The sequence below is a fragment of the Coregonus clupeaformis genome, unplaced genomic scaffold (genome assembly GCF_020615455.1).
Source record: "Coregonus clupeaformis isolate EN_2021a unplaced genomic scaffold, ASM2061545v1 scaf0338, whole genome shotgun sequence".
Taxonomy (NCBI): Eukaryota; Metazoa; Chordata; class Actinopteri; order Salmoniformes; family Salmonidae; genus Coregonus; species Coregonus clupeaformis.
The window spans coordinates 286,204-306,606 of NW_025533793.1; the positions used below are offsets into that span (position 1 = coordinate 286,204).

The following is a 20,403-nucleotide window of genomic DNA, read 5'->3' on the forward strand; positions in this document are numbered from 1 at the left end:
CACACACACACACACACACACACACACACACTCACACTCACACTCACACTCACACTCACACTCACACTCACACTCACACTCCACACACTCACACTCACACTCACACTCACACACTACACACACACACACACACACACACACACACACACACACACACACACACACACACACACACACACACACTGGACGGACACACACACACACACACACACACACACACACACACACACACACACACACACACACACAGTCTTTATATAACTTAGTCCAAGTGGTGGTCAGAATGTTTGTCTTAACTAGCCTGATAACTCCAACATGTCTGATATGAACATTGACATAAACCCTCTACATACTTGGGTTTCTCCAGTCTGCAGTGTGGATCCTCCAGTCCAGCAGAGAGCAGTCTGACTCCTGAGTCTCCTGGGTGATTGTAGCTCAGGTCCAGCTCTCTCAGGTGTGAGGGGTTTGACTTCAGAGCTGAGACCAGAGAAGCACAGCCTTCCTCTGTGACTAGACAGCCTGACAGCCTGACAGCCTGCAAAGAGTCAAATCATATTAAAACCACACTGCAATTATTTGGTGGGGAAGATATTGGCAGTATATTTTTTCAACATATTCAGATATATTAGTGTCCTGAAACCTGCCATATCTATTCATAAATGAATGTTTCATTATTAGAAATGACAAATTATCAAAGTATTGCATGTAGATAGAAAAATGTATAGTACAAATATTTGAGTAGACTGACCAGAGCAGTTTAAAAAGCAGTATCAGTCAAAAGACAGACAGTGAGGTATCAGATTTAGATTGTATTGAGTATACAGTCCACACCATATCTAGTTTGACAGTGAAGCTAACATTTTAAATGTGGCTCTATACTCCAGCATTTTGGATTTCAGATACATTTTTCATATGAGGTGACAGTATATAATGTCACCTTTTATTTTAGGGTATTTTAATACATATCTGTTTCACCATTTAGAAATTAAAGCACTTTATGTATCTAGTCCCCCCATTTGAAGAAGTCCTAAGTATTCTGACCATTTCACTTATAGTGTATTAAAGTAGTCAAAAGTTTAGTATTTGGTCCCAAACTCGTTGGTTGCATTTGCAGTTTGTTTTGGTTGTGTTTTGGGTTATGTTTTGTCCAATAGTAACTGAATGGTGGATGATGACTGGAGTAATTTTCTGTCTAAGTGAGTAGATAACATGTTTCTAAACACTACTAAATTAATCCTGATGATGCTATGATGAAGAAAAATCATGAATGAATCATGAATAATAATGAGTGAGAGAGTTACAGAGGCTACAACAAAACATGCTAACCTCTCACCATTACCAAAAACAGAGGGGGTCTGATCCTTGTTCCTCTGTAACTTTCTCATTCATCATCATTCACGATTCATTCATGATTATTCATAATCATGGTAGCATCCACATGAATGTAGAAGTGTTCAGAAACATCTTCTATTCTTACTGACAATACAAGTGAAGTGACTCCAAAATGACAGGACATTATTCACCATTCAGTTTCTATTGGGAAAAACATCATCCAAAAACACAACCAAGACAAACTGCAAATGTATTCAACAAGTTTGTAGAATCACAAGCTTGATGTAATCACTGTGGGTAAGGAATTTGGGACCAAATACTAAACTTATGACTACTTTAATACAATATAAGTGAATATATCCAAATTATTAAGACTTTTTCAAATGGGAGAACTAGATACATAAAGTGATTTCATTTCTAAACAATAACACAGATATGTATGAAAATACTCTCAAATAAAAGTATTAAAGTAGCCAAAAAGTTTAGTATTTGGTCCCAAACTCGTTGGTTGCATTTGCAGTTTGTTTTGGTTGTGTTTTTGGGTTATGTTTTGCCCAATAGTAACTGAATGGTGGATGATGACTGGAGTAATCTTCTGTCTAAGTGAGTAGACAACATGTTTCTAAACACAACTAAATTAATCCTGATGATGCCATGATTAATAAAGATCATGAATGAATCATGAATAATAATGAGTGAGAAAGTTACAGAGGCTACAACAAAACATGCTAACCTCTCACCATTACCAATAACAGAGGGGGTATGATCCTTGTTCCTCTGTAACTTTCTCATTCATCATCATTCACCATTCATTCATGATTATTCATAATCATGGTAGCATCCACATGAATGTAGAAGTGTTCAGAAACATCTTCTATTCTTACTGACAATACAAGTGAAGTGACTCCAAAATGACAGGACATTATTCACCATTCAGTTTCTATTGGGAAAAACATAATCCAAAACACAACCAAGACAAACTGCAAATGCATTCAACAAGTTTGTAGAATCACAAGCTTGATGTAATCACTGCAGGTAAGGAATATGGGACCAAATACTAAACTTATGACTACTTTAATACAATATAAGTGAATATGTCCAAATTATTAAGACTTTTTCAAATGGGAGAACTAGATACATAAAGTGCTTTCATTTCTAAACAGTAAAACAGATATGTATGAAAATACTCTCAAATAAAAGGTGACATTCTGTACTGTCGCCTAATATGAAACATTATATCTCAAATCCAAAATGCTGGAGCATAGCACCAAATGTAAAACTGTAAGCTTCACTATCCAAACACATATGGTGTGGACTATGTGTGCCTGGTAAACACATGTGGATCTGGGGAACAGGTATCACTTGTTGACCAACTACAGGAATACTGACCTCAGAGTCTCCAGTTTACAGTGGGGATTCTCCAGTCCAGCAGAGAGCAGCTTCACTCCTGAATCCTTCAGGTCATTGTTACTCAGATCCAGCTCTCTCAGGTGTGAGGGGTTTGACTTCAGAGCTGAGACCAGAGAAGCACAGCCTTCCTCTGTGACTCCACAGCCTGACAGCCTGCAAAGAGTCAAATCTTATTAAAATCACACTACTATTCTTTGTTGGTGAAAATATATTTTTTCAACATTTTCAGATACATCAGAGTCCTGAAACCTGCCATATCTATTCATAAATGTATATATACAGTACCAGTCAAATGTTTGAGCACACCTACTCATTCAAGTTTTTGTTTATTTATTTTTTAAACTATTTTTCTACATTGTAGAATAATAGTGAAGACATCAAAACTATGAAATAACACATATGGAATCATGTAGTAACCAAAAAAGTGTTAAAAAATCAAAATATATTTTAGATTCTTAAATAGCCACCCTTTGCCTTGATGACTGCTTTGCACACTCTTGGCATTCTCTCAACCAGCTTCATGAGGTAGTCACCTGGAACGCATTTCAATTAACAGGTGTGCCTTCTTAAAAGGTAATTTGTGGAATTTATTTCCTTCTTAATGAGTTTGAGCCAATCAGTTGTGTTGTGACAAGGTAGGGGGGTATACAGAAGATAGCCCTATTTGGTAAAAGACCAAGTCCATATTATGGCAAGAACAGCTCAAATAAGCAAAGAGAAATGACAGTCCATCATTACTTTAAGACATGACGGTCATTCAATAAGGAACATTTCAAGAACTTTTAAAGTTTCTTCAAGTGCAGTCGCAAAAAATATCAAGCACTATGATGAAACTGGCTCTCATGAGGACCGCCACAGGAATGGAAGACCCAGAGTTACCTCTGCTGCAGAGGATACGTTCATCAGAGTTACCAGCCTCAGAAATTGCAGCCCAAATAAATTCTTCACAGAGTTCAAGTCACAGACACATCTCTACATCAACTGTTCAGAGGAGACTGTGTGAATCAGGCTTTCATGGTCAAATTGCTGCAAATAAATCACTACTAAAGGACACCAATAAGAAGAAGAGACCTGCTTGGGCCAAGAAACACGAGCAATGGACATTACACAGGTGGACATTTGTCCTTTGGTCTGGAGTCCAAATTTGAGATTTTTGGTTCCAACCGCCGTGTCTTTGTGAGAAGCAGTGTGGGTGAACGGATGATCTCCGCATGTGTAGTTCCCACCGTAAAGCATGGAGGAGGAGGTGTTATGGTGTGGGGGTGCTTTGCTGGTGACACTGTTTGTGATTTATTTAGAATTCAAGGCACACTTAACCAGCATGGCTACCACAGCATTCTGCAGCGATACGCCATCCCATCTGGTTTGGGCTTAGTGGGACTATAATTTGTTTTTCAACAGGACAATGACCCAACACACTTCCAGACTGTGTAAGGAGAGGGATTGAGTTCTGTATCAGATGACCTGGCCTCCATAATCACCCGACCTCAACCCAATTGAGATGGTTTGGGATGAGTTGGACGGCAGAGTGAAGGAAAAGCAGCCAACAAGTGCTCAGCATATGTGGGAACTCCTTCAAGACTGTTGGAAAAGCATTCCAGGTGAAGCTGGTTGAGAGAATATCAAGAGTGTGCAAAGCTGTCATCAAGGCAAAGGGTGGCTATTTGAAGAATTTCAAATATAAAATATATTTTCATTTGTTTAACACTTTTTTGGTTACTACATTATTCCATATGTGTTATTTCATAGTTTTAATGTCTTCACTATTATTCTACAATGGAAAAAATAGTAAAAATAAAGACAAACCCTTGAATGAGTAGGTGTGTCCAAACGTTTGACTGGTACTGTATATACATGAATGAATGTATCATTATTAACAGTAGATAACATGTTTCTAAACACTACTAAATTAATCCTTGTGTGTGTGTGTGTGTCCAGTGTGTGTGTGTGTGTGTGTGTGTGTGTGTCTAGTGTGTGTTTGTGTGTGTGTGTGTCCTTTGTGTGTATGTGTCCAGTGTGTGTGTTTACAGTGTGTGTGTGTCTGTCCAGTGTGTGTCCAGTGTGTGTGTGTTTGTGTGTGTGTCCAGTGTGTGTTTGTGTTTGTGTGTGTCCCCGGTGTGTGTCCAGTGTGTGTGTGTGTGTGTGTGTGTTTGTCCACTGTGTGTGTGTGTCCATTGTTTGTGTGTGTCCAGTGTGTGTGTGTGTGTCTAGTGTGTGTGTGTCCAGTGTGAGTGTGTGTGTGTCCAGTGTGTGTGTGTGTCCAGTGTGTGTACTGATACACGTGCACACACACACACTGGACACACACACACACACACTGGACAAAGACACACACACACACTGGACACACACAGACACACACACACACATACACACACCGGACACACACACACACTGGACACAAACACTGGACACACACACACACTGGACACACACACACACAGGACCCACACACACACACACACTGGACCCACACACACACACTGGACCCACACACACACACACACACACATTCACACACACACACACACACACACACACACACGCACACACGCACACACGCACACACACAGTCTTTATATAACTTAGTCCAAGTGGTGGTAAGAATGTTTGTCTTAACTAGCCTGATAACTCCAACATGTCTGATATGAACATTGACATAAACCCTCTACATACTTGAGTTTCTCCAGTCTGCAGTGTGGATCCTCCAGTCCAGCAGAGAGCAGTCTGACTCCTGAGTCTCCTGGGTGATTGTAGCTCAGATCCAGCTCTCTCAGGTGTGAGGGGTTTGACTTCAGAGCTGAGACCAGAGAAGCACAGCCTTCCTCTGTGACTAGACAGCCTGACAGCCTGCAAAGAGTCAAATCATATTAAAACCAGTGTCCTGAAACCTGCCATATATATTCATAAATTAATGTATCATTATTAGAAATTATCATAATATTGCTTGTAGAGAGAAACATGTATAGTACAAATATTTGAGTAGACTAAAAAGCAGTATCAGTGTCACGCTCTGGCTCCGGGACTCTGTATGTTGAGCCAGGGTGTGTTCGTTTCTTTGTGTTCTGTGTCTTGGTTGGGTTGTTCTAGGTTGTTGTATTTCTTTGTTTGAGTGACTCCCAATCAGAGGTAACGAGTGTCAGCTGTTGGCTCGTTGTCTCTGATTGGGAGCCATATTTAAACTGTCTGTTTTCACCTTGTGTTTGTGGGTTTTTGTTTCCGTATTGGTCATTGTTACTGAGGACGCCACGGAGTCGTGTTTTGTTTTGTGTTTCGTGCTTTGTTAAATAAAGCAATCATGTTCGCTCAACACGCTGCGCATTGGTCTACTTCGTCAAGACGATCGTGACAGAAAAACCCACCATACTAGGACCAAGCAGCGTGTCCAGGAATCGGCAGCCTGGACGTGGGAACAGATTTTGGACGGGCAGGGGTCCTGGACCTGGGAAGAGATCCTGGCCGGGATGGATCGCCGGCCATGGAGTGAGACGGTTGAGAGGCGACGGAGAGAGGAGCAACGGCGTAAGCAGTGTCAGCGTCAGAGGGACGAGAGGCAACCCCAGAACATTTTTAGGGGGGGGCACACGGCTTGGGCGACTGGGCAGCAGGAGGCTGTCACAGGGCGAAATGGGAGACGTGGAGAGAAGGCCACCGGGTTACGGGAGCCATTGGCGAGAGGAGGGAAGGAAGTTGTTGAGGCACGGCGAGAGGTACTGAGGTGTATTGCCAGTCCGGTCCGGCCCGTTCCTGATCCCCGTTTAAGGCCAGTGGTGTGTGTTCCCAGTACGGTCCGGCCTGTTCCTGCTCCACGCACCAAGCCTACAGTGTGCGTCGCCAGCCCAGCCCGGCCTGTTCCTGCTCCACGCACCAAGCCTACGGTGTGCGTCGCCAGCCCAGCCCGGCCTGTTCCTGCTCCACGCACCAAGCCTACGGTGTGCGTCGCCAGCCCAGCCCGGTCTGTCTCTGCTCCACGCACCAAACCTACGGTGCGCGTCGCCAGCCCGGTCCGGCCTGTTCCTGCTCCACGCACCAAGCCTACGGTGTGCGTCGCCAGCCCAGCCCGGCCTGTTCCTGCTCCACGCACCAAGCCTACGGTGTGCGTCGCCAGCCCAGCCCGGCCTGTCCCTGCTCCACGCACCAAGCCTACGGTGTGCGTCGCCAGCCCAGCCCGGCCGGTTCCTGCTCCACGCACCAAGCCTACGGTGTGCGTCGCCAGCCCAGCCCGGCCTGTCCCTGCTCCACGCACCAAGCCTACGGTGTGCGTCGCCAGCCCGACCCGGCCTGTTCCTGCCACTCGCACCAAACCTACGGTGCGAGTCGTCAGCCTGGTCCAGCCCGTTCCTGCTACTCGCACCAAACCAGGGATGCGAGTCGTCAGCCTGGTCCAGCCCGTTCCTGCTACTCGCACCAAGCCAGGGGTGCGAGTCGTCAGCCTGGTCCAGCCCGTTCCTGCTACTCGCACCAAGCCAGGGGGTGCGAGTCGTCAGCCTGGTCCAGCCCGTTCCTGCTACTCGCGCACTAGCCAGGGATGCGAGTCGTCCAGTCCGATGAGGCCCGTTCGGCTCCACGCACCAAGCCAGGGGTGCGAAGTCGTCAGTCCGGTGAGGCCCGTTCCGGCTCCACGCACAAGCCAGGGGTGCGTATCGTCAGCCCGGTCCGGTCCGTTGCTGCTCCACGCACCAAGCCAGGGGGTTCGCATCATCAGCCAGGTCCGGTCAGTTCCTGCCTCACGCGCCAAGCCGAGGGTGCGCGTCGTCAGTCCGGTGCCTGATCAGGTACCGGGCAGCTGCTCCACAACGGAGCTTGAGCAATCCGCTCCGTCGATGTCCGGTCCAGATCCAGCCAGCGGGGTCAGACCGGACCGGGGGCGCTACGGGGAATTGTGGAAGGGTGGTGGTCAAGCCCGGAGCCGGAGCCGCCTCCGAGGAGGAATGCCCACCCAGCCCTCCCCTGTTTGGGTTTTGTTAAGGCGCGGTCGCAGTCCGCGCCTTTAGGGGGGGGTACTGTCACGCTCTGGCTCCGGGACTCTGTATGTTGAGCCAGGGTGTGTTCGTTTCTTTGTGTTCTGTGTCTTGGTTGGGTTGTTCTAGGTTGTTGTATTTCTTTGTTTGAGTGACTCCCAATCAGAGGTAACGAGTGTCAGCTGTTGGCTCGTTGTCTCTGATTGGGAGCCATATTTAAACTGTCTGTTTTCACCTTGTGTTTGTGGGTTTTTGTTTCCGTATTGGTCATTGTTACTGAGGACGTCACTAGTCGTGTTTTGTTTTGTGTTTCGTGCTTTGTTAAATAAAAGCAATCATGTTCGCTCAACACGCTGCGCATTGGTCTACTTCTGTCAAGACGATCGTGACAATCAGTCAAAAGACAGACAGTGAGGTATCAGATTTAGATTGTATTGAGTATACGTTTTACACCATATCTAGTTTGACAGTGAAGATAACATTTTAAATGTGGCTCTATACTCCAGCATTTTGGATTTGAGATTAAATGTTTCATATGAGGTGACAGTATATAATCTCACCTTTTATTTGAGGGTATTTTAATACATATCTGTTTCACCGTTTAGAAATGAAAGCACTTTATGTATCTAGTCCCCCCATTTGAAGAAGTCAAAAGTATTCTGACCATTTCACTTATAGTGTATTAAAGTAGTCAAAAGTTGAGTATTTGGTCCCAAACTCGTTGGTTGCATTTGCAGTTTGTTTTGGTTGTGTTTTGGGTTATGTTTTGTCCAATAGTAACTGAATGGTGGATGATGACTGGAGTAATTTTCTGTCTAAGTGAGTAGATAACATGTTTCTAAACACTACTAAATGAATCCTGATGATGACATGATTAATAAAAATCATGAATGAATCATGAAAAATAATGAGTGAGAAAGTTACAGAGGCTACAACAAAACATGCTAACCTCTCACCATTACCAATAACAGAGGGGGTATGATCCTTGTTCCTCTGTAACTTTCTCATTCATCATTATTCACGATTCATTCATGATTATTCATAATCATGGTAGCATCCACATGAATGTAGAAGTGTTCAGAAACATCTTCTATTCTTACTGACAATACAAGTGAAGTGACTCCAAAATGACAGGACATTATTCACCATTCAGTTTCTATTAGGAAAAATATAATCTATAACAAAACCAAGACAAACTGCAAATGTATTCAACAAGTTTGTAGAATCACAAGCTTGATGTAATCACTGCAGAAAAAGAATATTGGACCAAATACTAAACTTTTGAATAAATTAATTTGTCTAAATAATTATGACTTTTTCAAATGGGAGAACTACATAATAAAGTACTTTCATTTCTAAACGGTAAAATATACAGTATATGTATGAAAATCTTTAAATAAAAGGTGACATTCTGTACTGTTGCATAATATGAAACATTGTATCTAAAAACCAAATGTAAAACTGTAAGCTTCACTGTCCAAACACATATGGTGTGGACTATGTGTGCCTGGTAAACACATGTGGATCTGGTGAACAGTTCTCACTTGTTGACCAACTACAGGAATACTGACCTCAGAGTCTCCAGTTTACAGTGGGGATTCCCCAGTCCAGCAGAGAGCAGCTTCACTCCTGAATCCTTCAGGTCATTGTTACTCAGATCCAGCTCTCAGGTGTGAGGGGTTTGACTTCAGAGCTGAGACCAGAGAAGCACAGCCTTCCTCTGTGACCATACAGCCTGACAGCCTGCAAGAGTCAAATCATATTAAAACCACACTGCTATTCTTTGGTGGTGAAAATATATTTTTTCAACATTTTCAGTTACATCAGAGTCCTGAAACCTGCCATATCTATTCATATATGTATATATACACTATCAGTCAAAAGTTTGAACACACCTACTCATTCAAATTAGTAAAAAAAATACATTGTAGAATAATAGTGAAGACATTAAAACCATGAAATAACACATATGGAATCATGTAGTAACCAAAGAAGTGTTAAACAAATTAAAATATATGTTATATTTGAGATTCTTCAAATAGCCACCCTTTGCCTTGATGACAGCTTTGCACACTCTTGGCATTCTCTCAACCAGCTTCATGAGGTAGTCACCTGGAATGCATTTCAATTAACAGGTGGGCCTTCTTAAAATTTAATTTGTTTAATTTATTTCCTTCTTAATGTGTTTGAGCCAATCAGTTGTGTTGTGACAAGGTAGGGGTATACAGAAGATAGCCCTATTTGGTAAAAGACCAAGTCCATATTATGGCAGAACAGCTCAAATAAGCAAGAGAAACGACAGTCCATCATTACTTTAAGACATGAAGGTCAGTCAATAAGGAACATTTTTAAGAACTTTAAGAACAAGTGCAGTCACAAAAAACATCAAGCGCTATGATGAAACTGGCTCTCATGAGAACCACCACAGGAATGGAAGACCCAGAGTTACCTCTGCTGCAGAGGATAAGTTCATTAGAGTTACCAGCCTCAGAAATTACAGCCCAAATAAATGCTTCACAGAGTTCAAGTCACAGACACATCTCAACATCAACTGTTCAGAGGGGACTGTGTGAATCAGGCCTTCATGGTCGAATTGCTGTAAAAGAAACCACTACTAAAGGACACCAATAATAAAAAAGAGACCTGCTTGAGCCAAGAAACATGAGCAATGGACATTACACAGGTGGACATTTGTCCTTTGGTCTGGAGTCCAAATTTGAGATTGTTGGTTCCAACCGGCGTGTCTTTGTGAGAAGCGGTGTGGGTGAACGGATGATCTCCGCATGTGTAGTTCCCACCGTAAAGCATGGAGGAGGAGGTGTTATGGTGTGGGGGTGCTTTGCTGGTGACACTGTCTGTGATTTATTTAGAATTTAACCACACTTAACCAGCATGGCTACCACAGCATTCTGCAGCGTCACGCCATCCCATCTGGTTTAAGCTTAGTGGGACTATCATTTGTTTTTTAACAGGACAATGACTCAACACACCTCTATCTGACCAAGAAGGAGAGTGATTGAGTGCTGCATCAGATGACCTGGCCTCAACAATCACCCAACCTCAACTCAATTGAGATGGTTTGGGATGAGTTGGATCGCAGAGTGAAGGAAAAGCAGCCAACAAGTGCTCAGCATATGTGGGGAACTCCTTCAAGACTGTTGGAAAAGCATTCCAGGTGAAGCTGGTTGAGAAAATGCCAAGAGTGTGCAAAGCTGTCATCAAGGCAAATGGTGGCTATTTGAAGAATTTTCAAATATAACATATTTTGATTTGTTTAACACTTTTTTGGTTACTACATGATTCCAATGTGTTATTTCATAGTTTTGATGTCTTCACTATTATTCTACAATGTAAAAAAATTGTAAAAATAAAGAAAACCCTTGAATGAGTAGGTGTGTCCAAACTATTGACTGGTACTGTATATAAATGAATGAATGTATCATTATTAACAGTAGATTACATGTTTCTAAACACTACTCAATTAATCCTTGTGTGTGTGTGTGTGTGTGTGTCCAGTGTGTGTGTGTCCAGTGTGTGTTTGTGTGTGTGTCCAGTGTGTGTGTGTGTGTTGTCCAATGAGTGTGTGTCCAGGTTGTGTGTCTAGTGTGTGTGTGTGTCCAGTGTGTGTGTGTATAGTATGTGTGTCCTGGGTGTGTGTGTGTGTCCAGTGTGTGTCCAGTGTATGTGTGTTCATTGAGTGATACAGGAATACTGACCTCAGAGTCTCCAGTTTACAGTGGGGATTCCCCAGTCCAGCAGAGAGCAGCTTCACTCCTGAATCCTTCAGGTCATTGTTACTCAGATCCAGCTCTCTCAGGTGTGAGGGGGTTTGACTTCAGAGCTGAGACCAGAGAAGCTACAGCCTTCCTCTGTGACTCCACAGCCTGACAGCCTGACAAAGAGATCATCATGATTTCACAAACACACTGTTAATTTAACACCAGTAGTGTAGAAGGACAATGGCAGATGCATTTGGTTTATTCTCTTAAACAACATATAGATTCATCTTCTGTCTCCTATAATTGTATGGTCATATTGTTATACTAATGTGAACATCAATGCAGTGATTCAATATGTTTTTCAATATAGTATTATATACATACTATAATATATATTTTTCTCTAAACTGATGATTAGTACTTAAATATACTTTTATTTACTCACAGAGCAGCTCTGGAGGCTTTGACCACTGGCAGCAGCCTCAGAAGACCTTCCTCTGATCTGGAGTATTTCTTCAGGTCAAACACATCCAGCTCCTTTTCTGAAGTCAGCAACACAAAGACCAGAGCTGACCACTGTGCAGGTGACAGTTCTTTTGTTGAGAGACTTCCTGAGAGCAGGTAGCTTTGGATCTCCTCCACTAGAGAATGGTCATTCAGTTCATTCAGACAGTGGAACAGATTGATGCACCTCTCTGGAGAGGGATTCTCCCTGATCTTCTCCTTGATGTACTTGACTGTTTCTTCATGGCTCTGTGAGCTGCTTCTTGTCTTTGTCAGTAGACCTCGTAAGTGCTTCTGATTGGACTCCAGTGAGAGGCCCAGAAGGAAGCGGAGGAAAAGGTCCATGTTTCCTGTCTCACTTTGTAAGGCTTTATCCACAGCACTCTTGTAGAAAGTAACTTCAGGCTTGTCTCTGAAAAGCGCAAAAAAAAGTTGCTGGACGTTGATTGAGGTTTGGCCATTAGATTCTCATTGTTGTTGATGAATGAGAGGAACACATATACAGCAGCCAGAAACTCCTGAATGCTCAGATGCACGAAGCAGTACACCTTGTCCTGGTACAGCCCACATTCCTCTTTAAAGAGCTGTGTGCACAATCCTGAGTACACTGTGGCTTCATTGACATCAATGCCAGCCTTTTTCAGGTCTTTTTCATAGAAAATCAGATTGCCGTCAACAAGCTGTTGAAAAGCCAGTTTTCCCAGTGACAGAATGCTCTCTTTATTCCAGTGTGGACCTGTCTCTTCTTTCCCAAGATACTTTTCATTCTTCTGTTTGGTATGAAATTCCACAAGGTGTGAGTACATCTCAGTCAGAGTCTTGGGCATCTCTTCTGTCTTGTCTGTACTCAACATGTGTTCAAGGACTGTTGCAGAAATCCAACAGAAGACTGGAATGTGGCATGATGTGGAGGCTCCTTGATATCTTTATGTGTGAGATGATTCTGCTGGCCAGGTCCTCATCACTGAATCTCTTCCTGAAGTACTCCTCCTTCTGTGGGTCATTGAACCCTCGTACCTCTGTCACCTGGTCAACACACACTGAAGGGATCTGATTGGCTGCTGCAGGTCGGGTAGTTATCCAGAGGAGAGCAGAGGGAAGCAGATTTCCCTTGATGAGATTTGTCAGCAGAACATCCACTGAGGTTGACTTTGTGACATCACAACAGATCTTGTTCTTCTGGAAGTCTAGGGGCAGTCGGCACTCATCCAGACCATCAAAGATGAACAGAACTTTGTACTTGTCGTAGTTGGAGATTCTTGATTCTTTGGTTTCCATTGAGAAGTGACTGAGAAGTTCAATGAAAGTGTGTTTGTCCTTTTTCATCAAATTCAGCTCCCGAAAAGGGAATGAAAATACAAATTGGACATCCTGATTTGCTTTTCCTTCAGCCCAGTCCAGAATAAACTTCTGCACAGAGACTGTTTTTCCAATGCCAGCGACTCCCTTTGTCAGCACAGTTCTGATAAGTTTGTCTTGTCCAGTTAAGGGTTTGAAGATGTCGTTACATTTGACTGCAGTCTCTGGTCTTGCTTGTTTCCTGGTTGTTGTCTCAATCTGTCTCAGCTCATGTTCATTATTGACCTCTCCTGTTCCACCCTCTGTGATGTAGAGCTCTGTGTAGATCTTATTGAGAAGTGTTGGGTTTCCTTGTTTAGCGATCCCCTCAAATACACATTGAAACTTCTTCTTTAGATTAGATTTGAGTTCACGTTGAAGAATCACAGCACGCTCATCTGAATGAAGAAATAACACAGAGGATATTAATATTACATCTGTTTTAATGCCTACAGTATTCTAAGACTGTCTTATAAAGTTTAAATTATAATCATTTATTCTCTTGTCTGTATAAATCTGTAAATGTTTTCATAATTCATTACACACTGGTGTGACTGATTTATATCATTATTGGTATTATTGATGGCATTAATAATGTTGTCTCTCTCTCCTCTGTCTAAATGAATCCACACAACACATCCCTGCTGCTACTTGATGAGGTCACTAGGTGTTGTGTTAAGGCTGCTACAATATCATTGAGTTACACAGCTACTTTAGCTGTACTTTAGCTACAGCTTTTAAATGTTCTAAAACATCATTCAACATGAGGCAGACAGCTCTTACTTTTCTCCAGTGTGTCAGCAAGCTCCTTCTGGTTCATTTTCCTCAGGACGTGCAGTGTGATCTTCAGAGCCCCCTCTCTGCACTGCTCTCCTGCTTCTCATCTTCAGCATCCACCACTTCCTTATCCTGCTTCTGACTCTCAAAGCCTTCTGGGAGTTCTGGACTAAGAATCCTCTTGAACATCTTCAGCTCGTTCTTCACAAATGTCATAATATTCTCTTCAAGCAACTGAAATAAATCAAGTAAATAAGTTAAGCAAGAGACTAAATGCTTTCTCATTAACACATGAATGAATGATTGACAGAACAACTTTACTTGAGGTAAAAAAAAAAAATATTAAATAACAGGACCACATACACTGAATATGGAGGCCAGGTCTGTTTGATGACTCTGGGAAGACTGACCACTGAGAATCTCTGACTCTGATCTCTCCTGTTGGTTTCTGTGGACAAAACATGAGATTACATTTCCTCATCCAGGGAGTGCACACACACACACCACACACACACACACACACACACACACACACACACACACACACACACACACACACACACAGGGAGGGAATGTTGTGTTTGTTTAATATTGTTTCAGGACTATGAAAATGGAAAAAAGGATTAGCCTATGGATTATGAAAACAATAAAAAGAAATGGGAAAATGGGAGAGGAGAAATGACTAGAGACAGTGTTGTTTAACTCACTGACCATGACCCATGAGTTCTTCTTACCTTTGTTCAGTAGAAAAGTCTCCCTCTCTAAAGTGATCAGGAAGACCCATAGACCGGTCACTCTTCATGGACACACAGCTGGGTACAGGGGAGGCTGGTCTCTCCTGCTTGATTGGGCTTCAACACAACAGAGAAAAACATTACATCTCTCATCTACTCTGAACTCAGATGGGGAAACATAAGAGAGTTTCATTCCAAAACGCTATATATCCATTTTCAGAAATGTTGGTAAATTAGCTTTTATTGTTTAAATAAATTATTAAACCACTACAAGGCTTTATAAAGGCTTCTAAAGTGGGTAAATTCCACTTAAAGTTTCGGACTTGATTTGCCCTAATGAAAAATTGATCAGCCCTTACAAAAAATGCCCCTTATTATTATCCACATAAAAATGCACATTTGCTGTTGCTGCAGGATTATTTTCCTGTTGTGAGAAACTGGGTAAAATTAAGATATTGCATCTGTAAGTGCATTCATCTTAAAATATCTAGGTGAGACAACCACATATCACAGTCAAACATACAGGATACGAACATTACATTCCAGCTAAACATTGGATATAATTGGATATAAAGCGTTTTGGAAAAAAACTCATTTTCATGCACATCTAAAATCTAGAACATTATATTGAAGCAATCATTTCTGATGAAAAAACACAAATGTATTTTTTTGTTGTTGCATATAGCGTTTTGGAATATAAATTCTTAAACAATATTGTCAACTCACCCAAAGAGACTCATTTTAGAGGCAGGGCCCCCCTCCTCTCTCTCCCCAGAGAGACTCATTTTAGAGACAGGGCCCCCTCCTCTCTCTCCCCAGAGAGACTCATTTTAGAGGCAGGGCCCCCCTCCTCTCTCTCCCCAGAGAGACTCATTTTAGAGGCAGGGACCCCCTCCTCTCTCTCCCCAGTGAGACTCATTTTAGAGGCAGGGCCCCCCTCCTCTCTCTCCCCAGAGAGACTCATTTTAGACCACTGACCCCTAAACAGAGATGCAGCATGTTGGTTGTGGGTAACACAGTGACAACTAATTATTGAAGGTCAATTGTTCTATTTTATTCATTATCTCTTAGAAATAAAACAGTTTACTAACAGACACATCCAAACAGTCAGATGATTTAATGCAATGACTTTTTCTAGCCCAATGACTCCGCCAAACCCACCAACAAGGCCTGAAAACTAGGCCAAAACATAGCCCCTGATAGGCCTACATCTTATTTCAGATAGCCTCCAGTAGCCTGTGCAACATGTAGGCAAGCTGTAAACTGAACGATTTAGCAGCTTGCTTAGTTCAAATTGACAGACTAATTTATTTAACATGAATAGCAAGGCGATGTTGAGGTAGGAAGTGCTTCTGTTGCCCAGTAGCCTGCTGGAATAGGCTACTGAGGATGGGGTCGTAATTTCAATCACTGAATCAAATTTTAATAATATGGATATGAACTGAATAGGCCCATGCTTGTCAACAACAGCCAGGTTATTTTTTTACCTGTAGCCTAATCTGGCTGACTGTTACCTTCAATCTAATGCATTCTAACATCTGATCAGCAATTGAGATAGAACTGTGACCATGGTGACACTTTAACTTCCAATTGAATTAACTAAACATGGCCATTATTAATTACATAATAACACAAGGCTACAACAACAATAAACTGAAGTTAAAGGCTATTTATTACATCTGTTTGCCAGCTCCAGGTTGGCTACACAAGTGGCACAAAATGATTTGCAACGACTCCAGTCATTTCAACATATTTATAGTATAAAATGGCAGGCTACAGTAGGCTAGACAGCCATAACCATTAATAGGCTACTTGATGGCCAACAGATCTATCATTCTCCACATTTAATGTCTGTTTCATTGTGGAGTTTTTCTCATAACAGAAGCACATGAGGAAGTTCCATAACTTTCATTTCAAATTTCCACTCGAGAGAACCAACAACAGAGCATGTGTAAAAACCTTTGCATGATATGGTTTTCCATAAGCAAAGTCGACATTAGAATGCAGTTTAAACCACCTCCGACAGAATGTATCTAACGTGCTCTAGAGCGCCTAAAGTAGTTTTCCTGTGATTTGTCGCCTTATTTCTTGATGCGCATCAGTTCTACAGCGTTAATATGTTTCATGGAATAAGGGTTGTAAAATAGGTGTCTCCATAATGACAATGATAATGGCCTACCTTATAACACTAAGGCCTACTGATTAGTTTCCACTTTGAAAACTGCTGTCTGTCAGCAACTAAGCTCAAGTAGCAGTTCTACTAACTAGTAATATCTCATTCCAGGTATTCACTCACATACTCTGTCCTTTAAAACAGATTATTGTTCAGAAATACTTAGAAATACTCACTTTATTTTTTAGTTCTCTCCATATAGTGTTTTCTGCTCTGTCGTCTCAAAATGGATCCTGTACAAAATAACACATTTACTTTCTGTTTCACTCAGCAGTCTCCACACCCTGATAATAAAGTGTTGTATTGGTATCTTCCACTAGATGGCAGTAAACACCTGCTGTAACTAGACTTTACAACAGTAAGTGTTCGGTTTCTTGGTCCTGGTGACTCCTGGGAAGTGTCCCAGAGGAGGAGTGCTGACCTAGGATCAGGTCCCCCTGTTCATGTTATCTTATTCATTATGATTGTTTTGTCTCATGTCTCTTTATATTCATATACCCTGGGGACCATGTAGCTGTATTGAAATCACCTTGTTTTATAACCTTCTTTGTTGCTCAGTGGTACTTCAATTGGCCGGACCATGCCCAATTCTTTCACACGGTAATGCTCCAGCATCCACTCAGAGCTTATGCATCTAATGCATTCCTCAAATACTGCATAGTTGTTAAGCAAGTCCCTGAGATCGTCATGTTCAACCACGTTTATTTGCTTATTTGTAAGATGAAACCTGAGGGGATCACTGTAGCGTGTCATGAATGCATCAAAAATGGTTCTGAGGTCCTCAACAATGCTATTCTGTACCGTAGCTGGGATCCAGTGTTCTTTCCTGATTTTCAAAATAAAAAGACAGATTGTTTTTGAGACCTTCAATTAGCTGCTCAGTGTTGATCTCTGTGGCTTGAACATATTCAGCCTCTGGCAGACCTTCTACATCGCTCATGTCATCTTCAATGGGATCAGTCCCAGTCTCAAATTCATCATGAGGGCAATTCTCATCTAAGTTGGCTCTTAAAAGCTCTGTGGTTTTGGTAGATGTGTGACCGATAGGCGCTGAAACATCTATTTGTTTTCCCACACCCATTAATTCCACAGGTAATTAGAAAATGTGGTTCATGCTGGTGATAGAGGCCAATGTGTGAGTAGTTTGGACACAGAGAAAGAATGTTCGTTGTAAAGTGGACAATTGAAGAGAGTTGGCATTCTTCAGTAAAGATTGTGAACCTTGGAATGATGGGATGGAATCATGGAGATCATTGGTACTCAGCCACTTGCAGACATCATCAAGGGACCAGTCTTCCACAGCCACACTCAAATTAAAGTTGACACATGAAGCAAAAGTGAGAAAAAAAATGTGTCTTTCCAGACAACCACCTTTCCTGCTCATTTGTATTCATGGTTGTTCCATAAAGAAGCAGAGCTTGTCAGGAAAGGTGAAGATGTCTGTCTCTTATTTATCTGACGCCATATTTCTTAGTATGGGACATTATGGGATTCTGCAGTCCCACATTTAAGTGTTGACTCAGATAATATGATGCTCCAAATGGGGCATTAAGTTATTCTTCCATGTCAACCCAAATTGGCCTATTAGAGTTCTCAATAAAGAGCCTATTTGGGCAGTTATAAAGGCTTCTTGCTATAATTACATGTTAGGGAGCTTTAATCCTCCCTTCTAAGTCTTTACCTGTAATCTAGCTTGGTTCATCCTGGCCCTTTTAATAGTCCAAATGAATCATTTTGTCTATGGTGTTAAAGGTGTAGGCAGGTATGGACAGTGGAAACATGCTGATGATGTAATTCAGTTTAGGAGCTTTAACCATCTTTATAACATGTGGCCTACCCCACAATGAGATTTATAGCTGTGTTCAAACACTGTATTGATTGATTGACTGCAAATGCATTCATTCACCATTCAGTTAGTGTTGGAAAAGATGAAGGAATGACATAAAACACACTATAATCAAACTGTATTGATTGATTGATTCACTGTAAATACATTCATTCACTATTCAGTTAGTATTGGATTGACAAAGGAGTAACACAGAACACACTATAATCACACTGTAAATACATCCAAATACTTTATAGAGGCTAACCTGTTAGTAGATCCATAGTGAGCTTTAAACATTGTCTTGCTTTGGTCTGAAATACAGAGGACAGAACAATCCGCCCCAATACACCAACCTGAAAGACATCAATTAGACACAAACACAACATAAACAACATGAATATTCAATATCAAATGCATCTAACTAATCTGATCTGCTTTATGTATTCTTCTTTTCGTCAAGTCGATCATAATCTACATTGGGTCATCTGTGTGTGTGTGTGTGTGTGTGTGTGTGTGTGTGTGTGTGTGTGTGTGTGTGTGTGTGTGTGTGTGTGTGTGTCTTACCTGTTCGTGGTGGTTGATACATTTCTCTATCCGAGCTCACAGCTCCCAAACTCTCCACCACTTAACTGGACAGGGGCAGGATAAGCCAGGTACTAAAGGGAGGAGGATGGAAGGAGATGGTGAGAAAGTATATCATGGGTTTAAATGACTACAATTTCTCAATATTGAGTCTAGCTAGCTAAAGTTAGCTAACAATACATTAACTTTAACTAGCTAGCTACTGTAGCTAACGTTAGCTAAAACGTACCAACATTTATACAACAATTACCAGCTAACATTAGGCTATGTAGCTTGGCTAGCTGATGAAAAACCAAGAGTACATTACATCATGTATTGTTTTTTAGTAATTTGATAGTAGTTTGATGAATTATTATCTTAGCTAGCGAATAGCTAAGGTATGACTCACCTTTCACGTCAATCCGTTGCAAGTCATCTCTTATTGGTCGCGTCTCTCCAACCATCCGCGCGCTTCCCGCTTCCAGTTGTCTTTTGACCAACGGTCTCAATTTGAATTCTACGCCTTTACTCACGAGGGCACTGCTGGTTCCAAAACGAACCCCTCTTTTGAAAAGGGTTCTTCAAAGCACCCCTTAAATCTACAACGGTTCAACAACGAGCTGATGGCAGAGTATAGGCTTGTAAATTCATCTTAAGGTATATTTTTTAACCTTATATTATCCTAAAGGATCCTACAGGAAGCTTTTCTTTTAAGAGTGTAGTTCACGTTTACTCATTTATCTGCAAAACCATGCCTTCCGAGTTGTAAAGGGGTGGCCAGCAACATAATTCGTTTTAAAAGTCTACCATGACAACAACTATCCCATTGACTATATCCAGTAATAGTTTCTTATTTTTCTAGTTAAGATCTCACAACACAGTTACGCTGCTACAATTAAGGCATAAGCCATAAGTATATATCATTTGAAAATGCAAACAAAATTGGCTTGAATTTGTCGTGTAATAACAATTTAAAAAAACACCAAAAAGGTCAATACTAATAATTCATCATAAAATGTTTGTCCTCTGTAGTTGCGAGTCTTAATTTTTTTGCTGAAATCCATAC

The 20,403-nt window shown here is 41.7% G+C and overlaps 1 protein-coding gene across 1 annotated transcript; it reads right to left on the bottom strand.

The window, feature by feature from the left end:
- Positions 1 to 367: 367 nt before the first annotated feature.
- LOC123484502 (ribonuclease inhibitor-like) lies at positions 368 to 9,424 on the bottom strand (the record flags this gene model as incomplete). Its single annotated transcript, XM_045214920.1, is given in 5 exon segments — positions 368 to 527; positions 2,722 to 2,895; positions 5,419 to 5,592; positions 9,275 to 9,370; positions 9,372 to 9,424. Coding segments are annotated over 5 exon segments (657 nt in total), but the record flags the coding sequence as incomplete, so codon positions are not given.
- Positions 9,425 to 20,403: the final 10,979 nt, after the last annotated feature.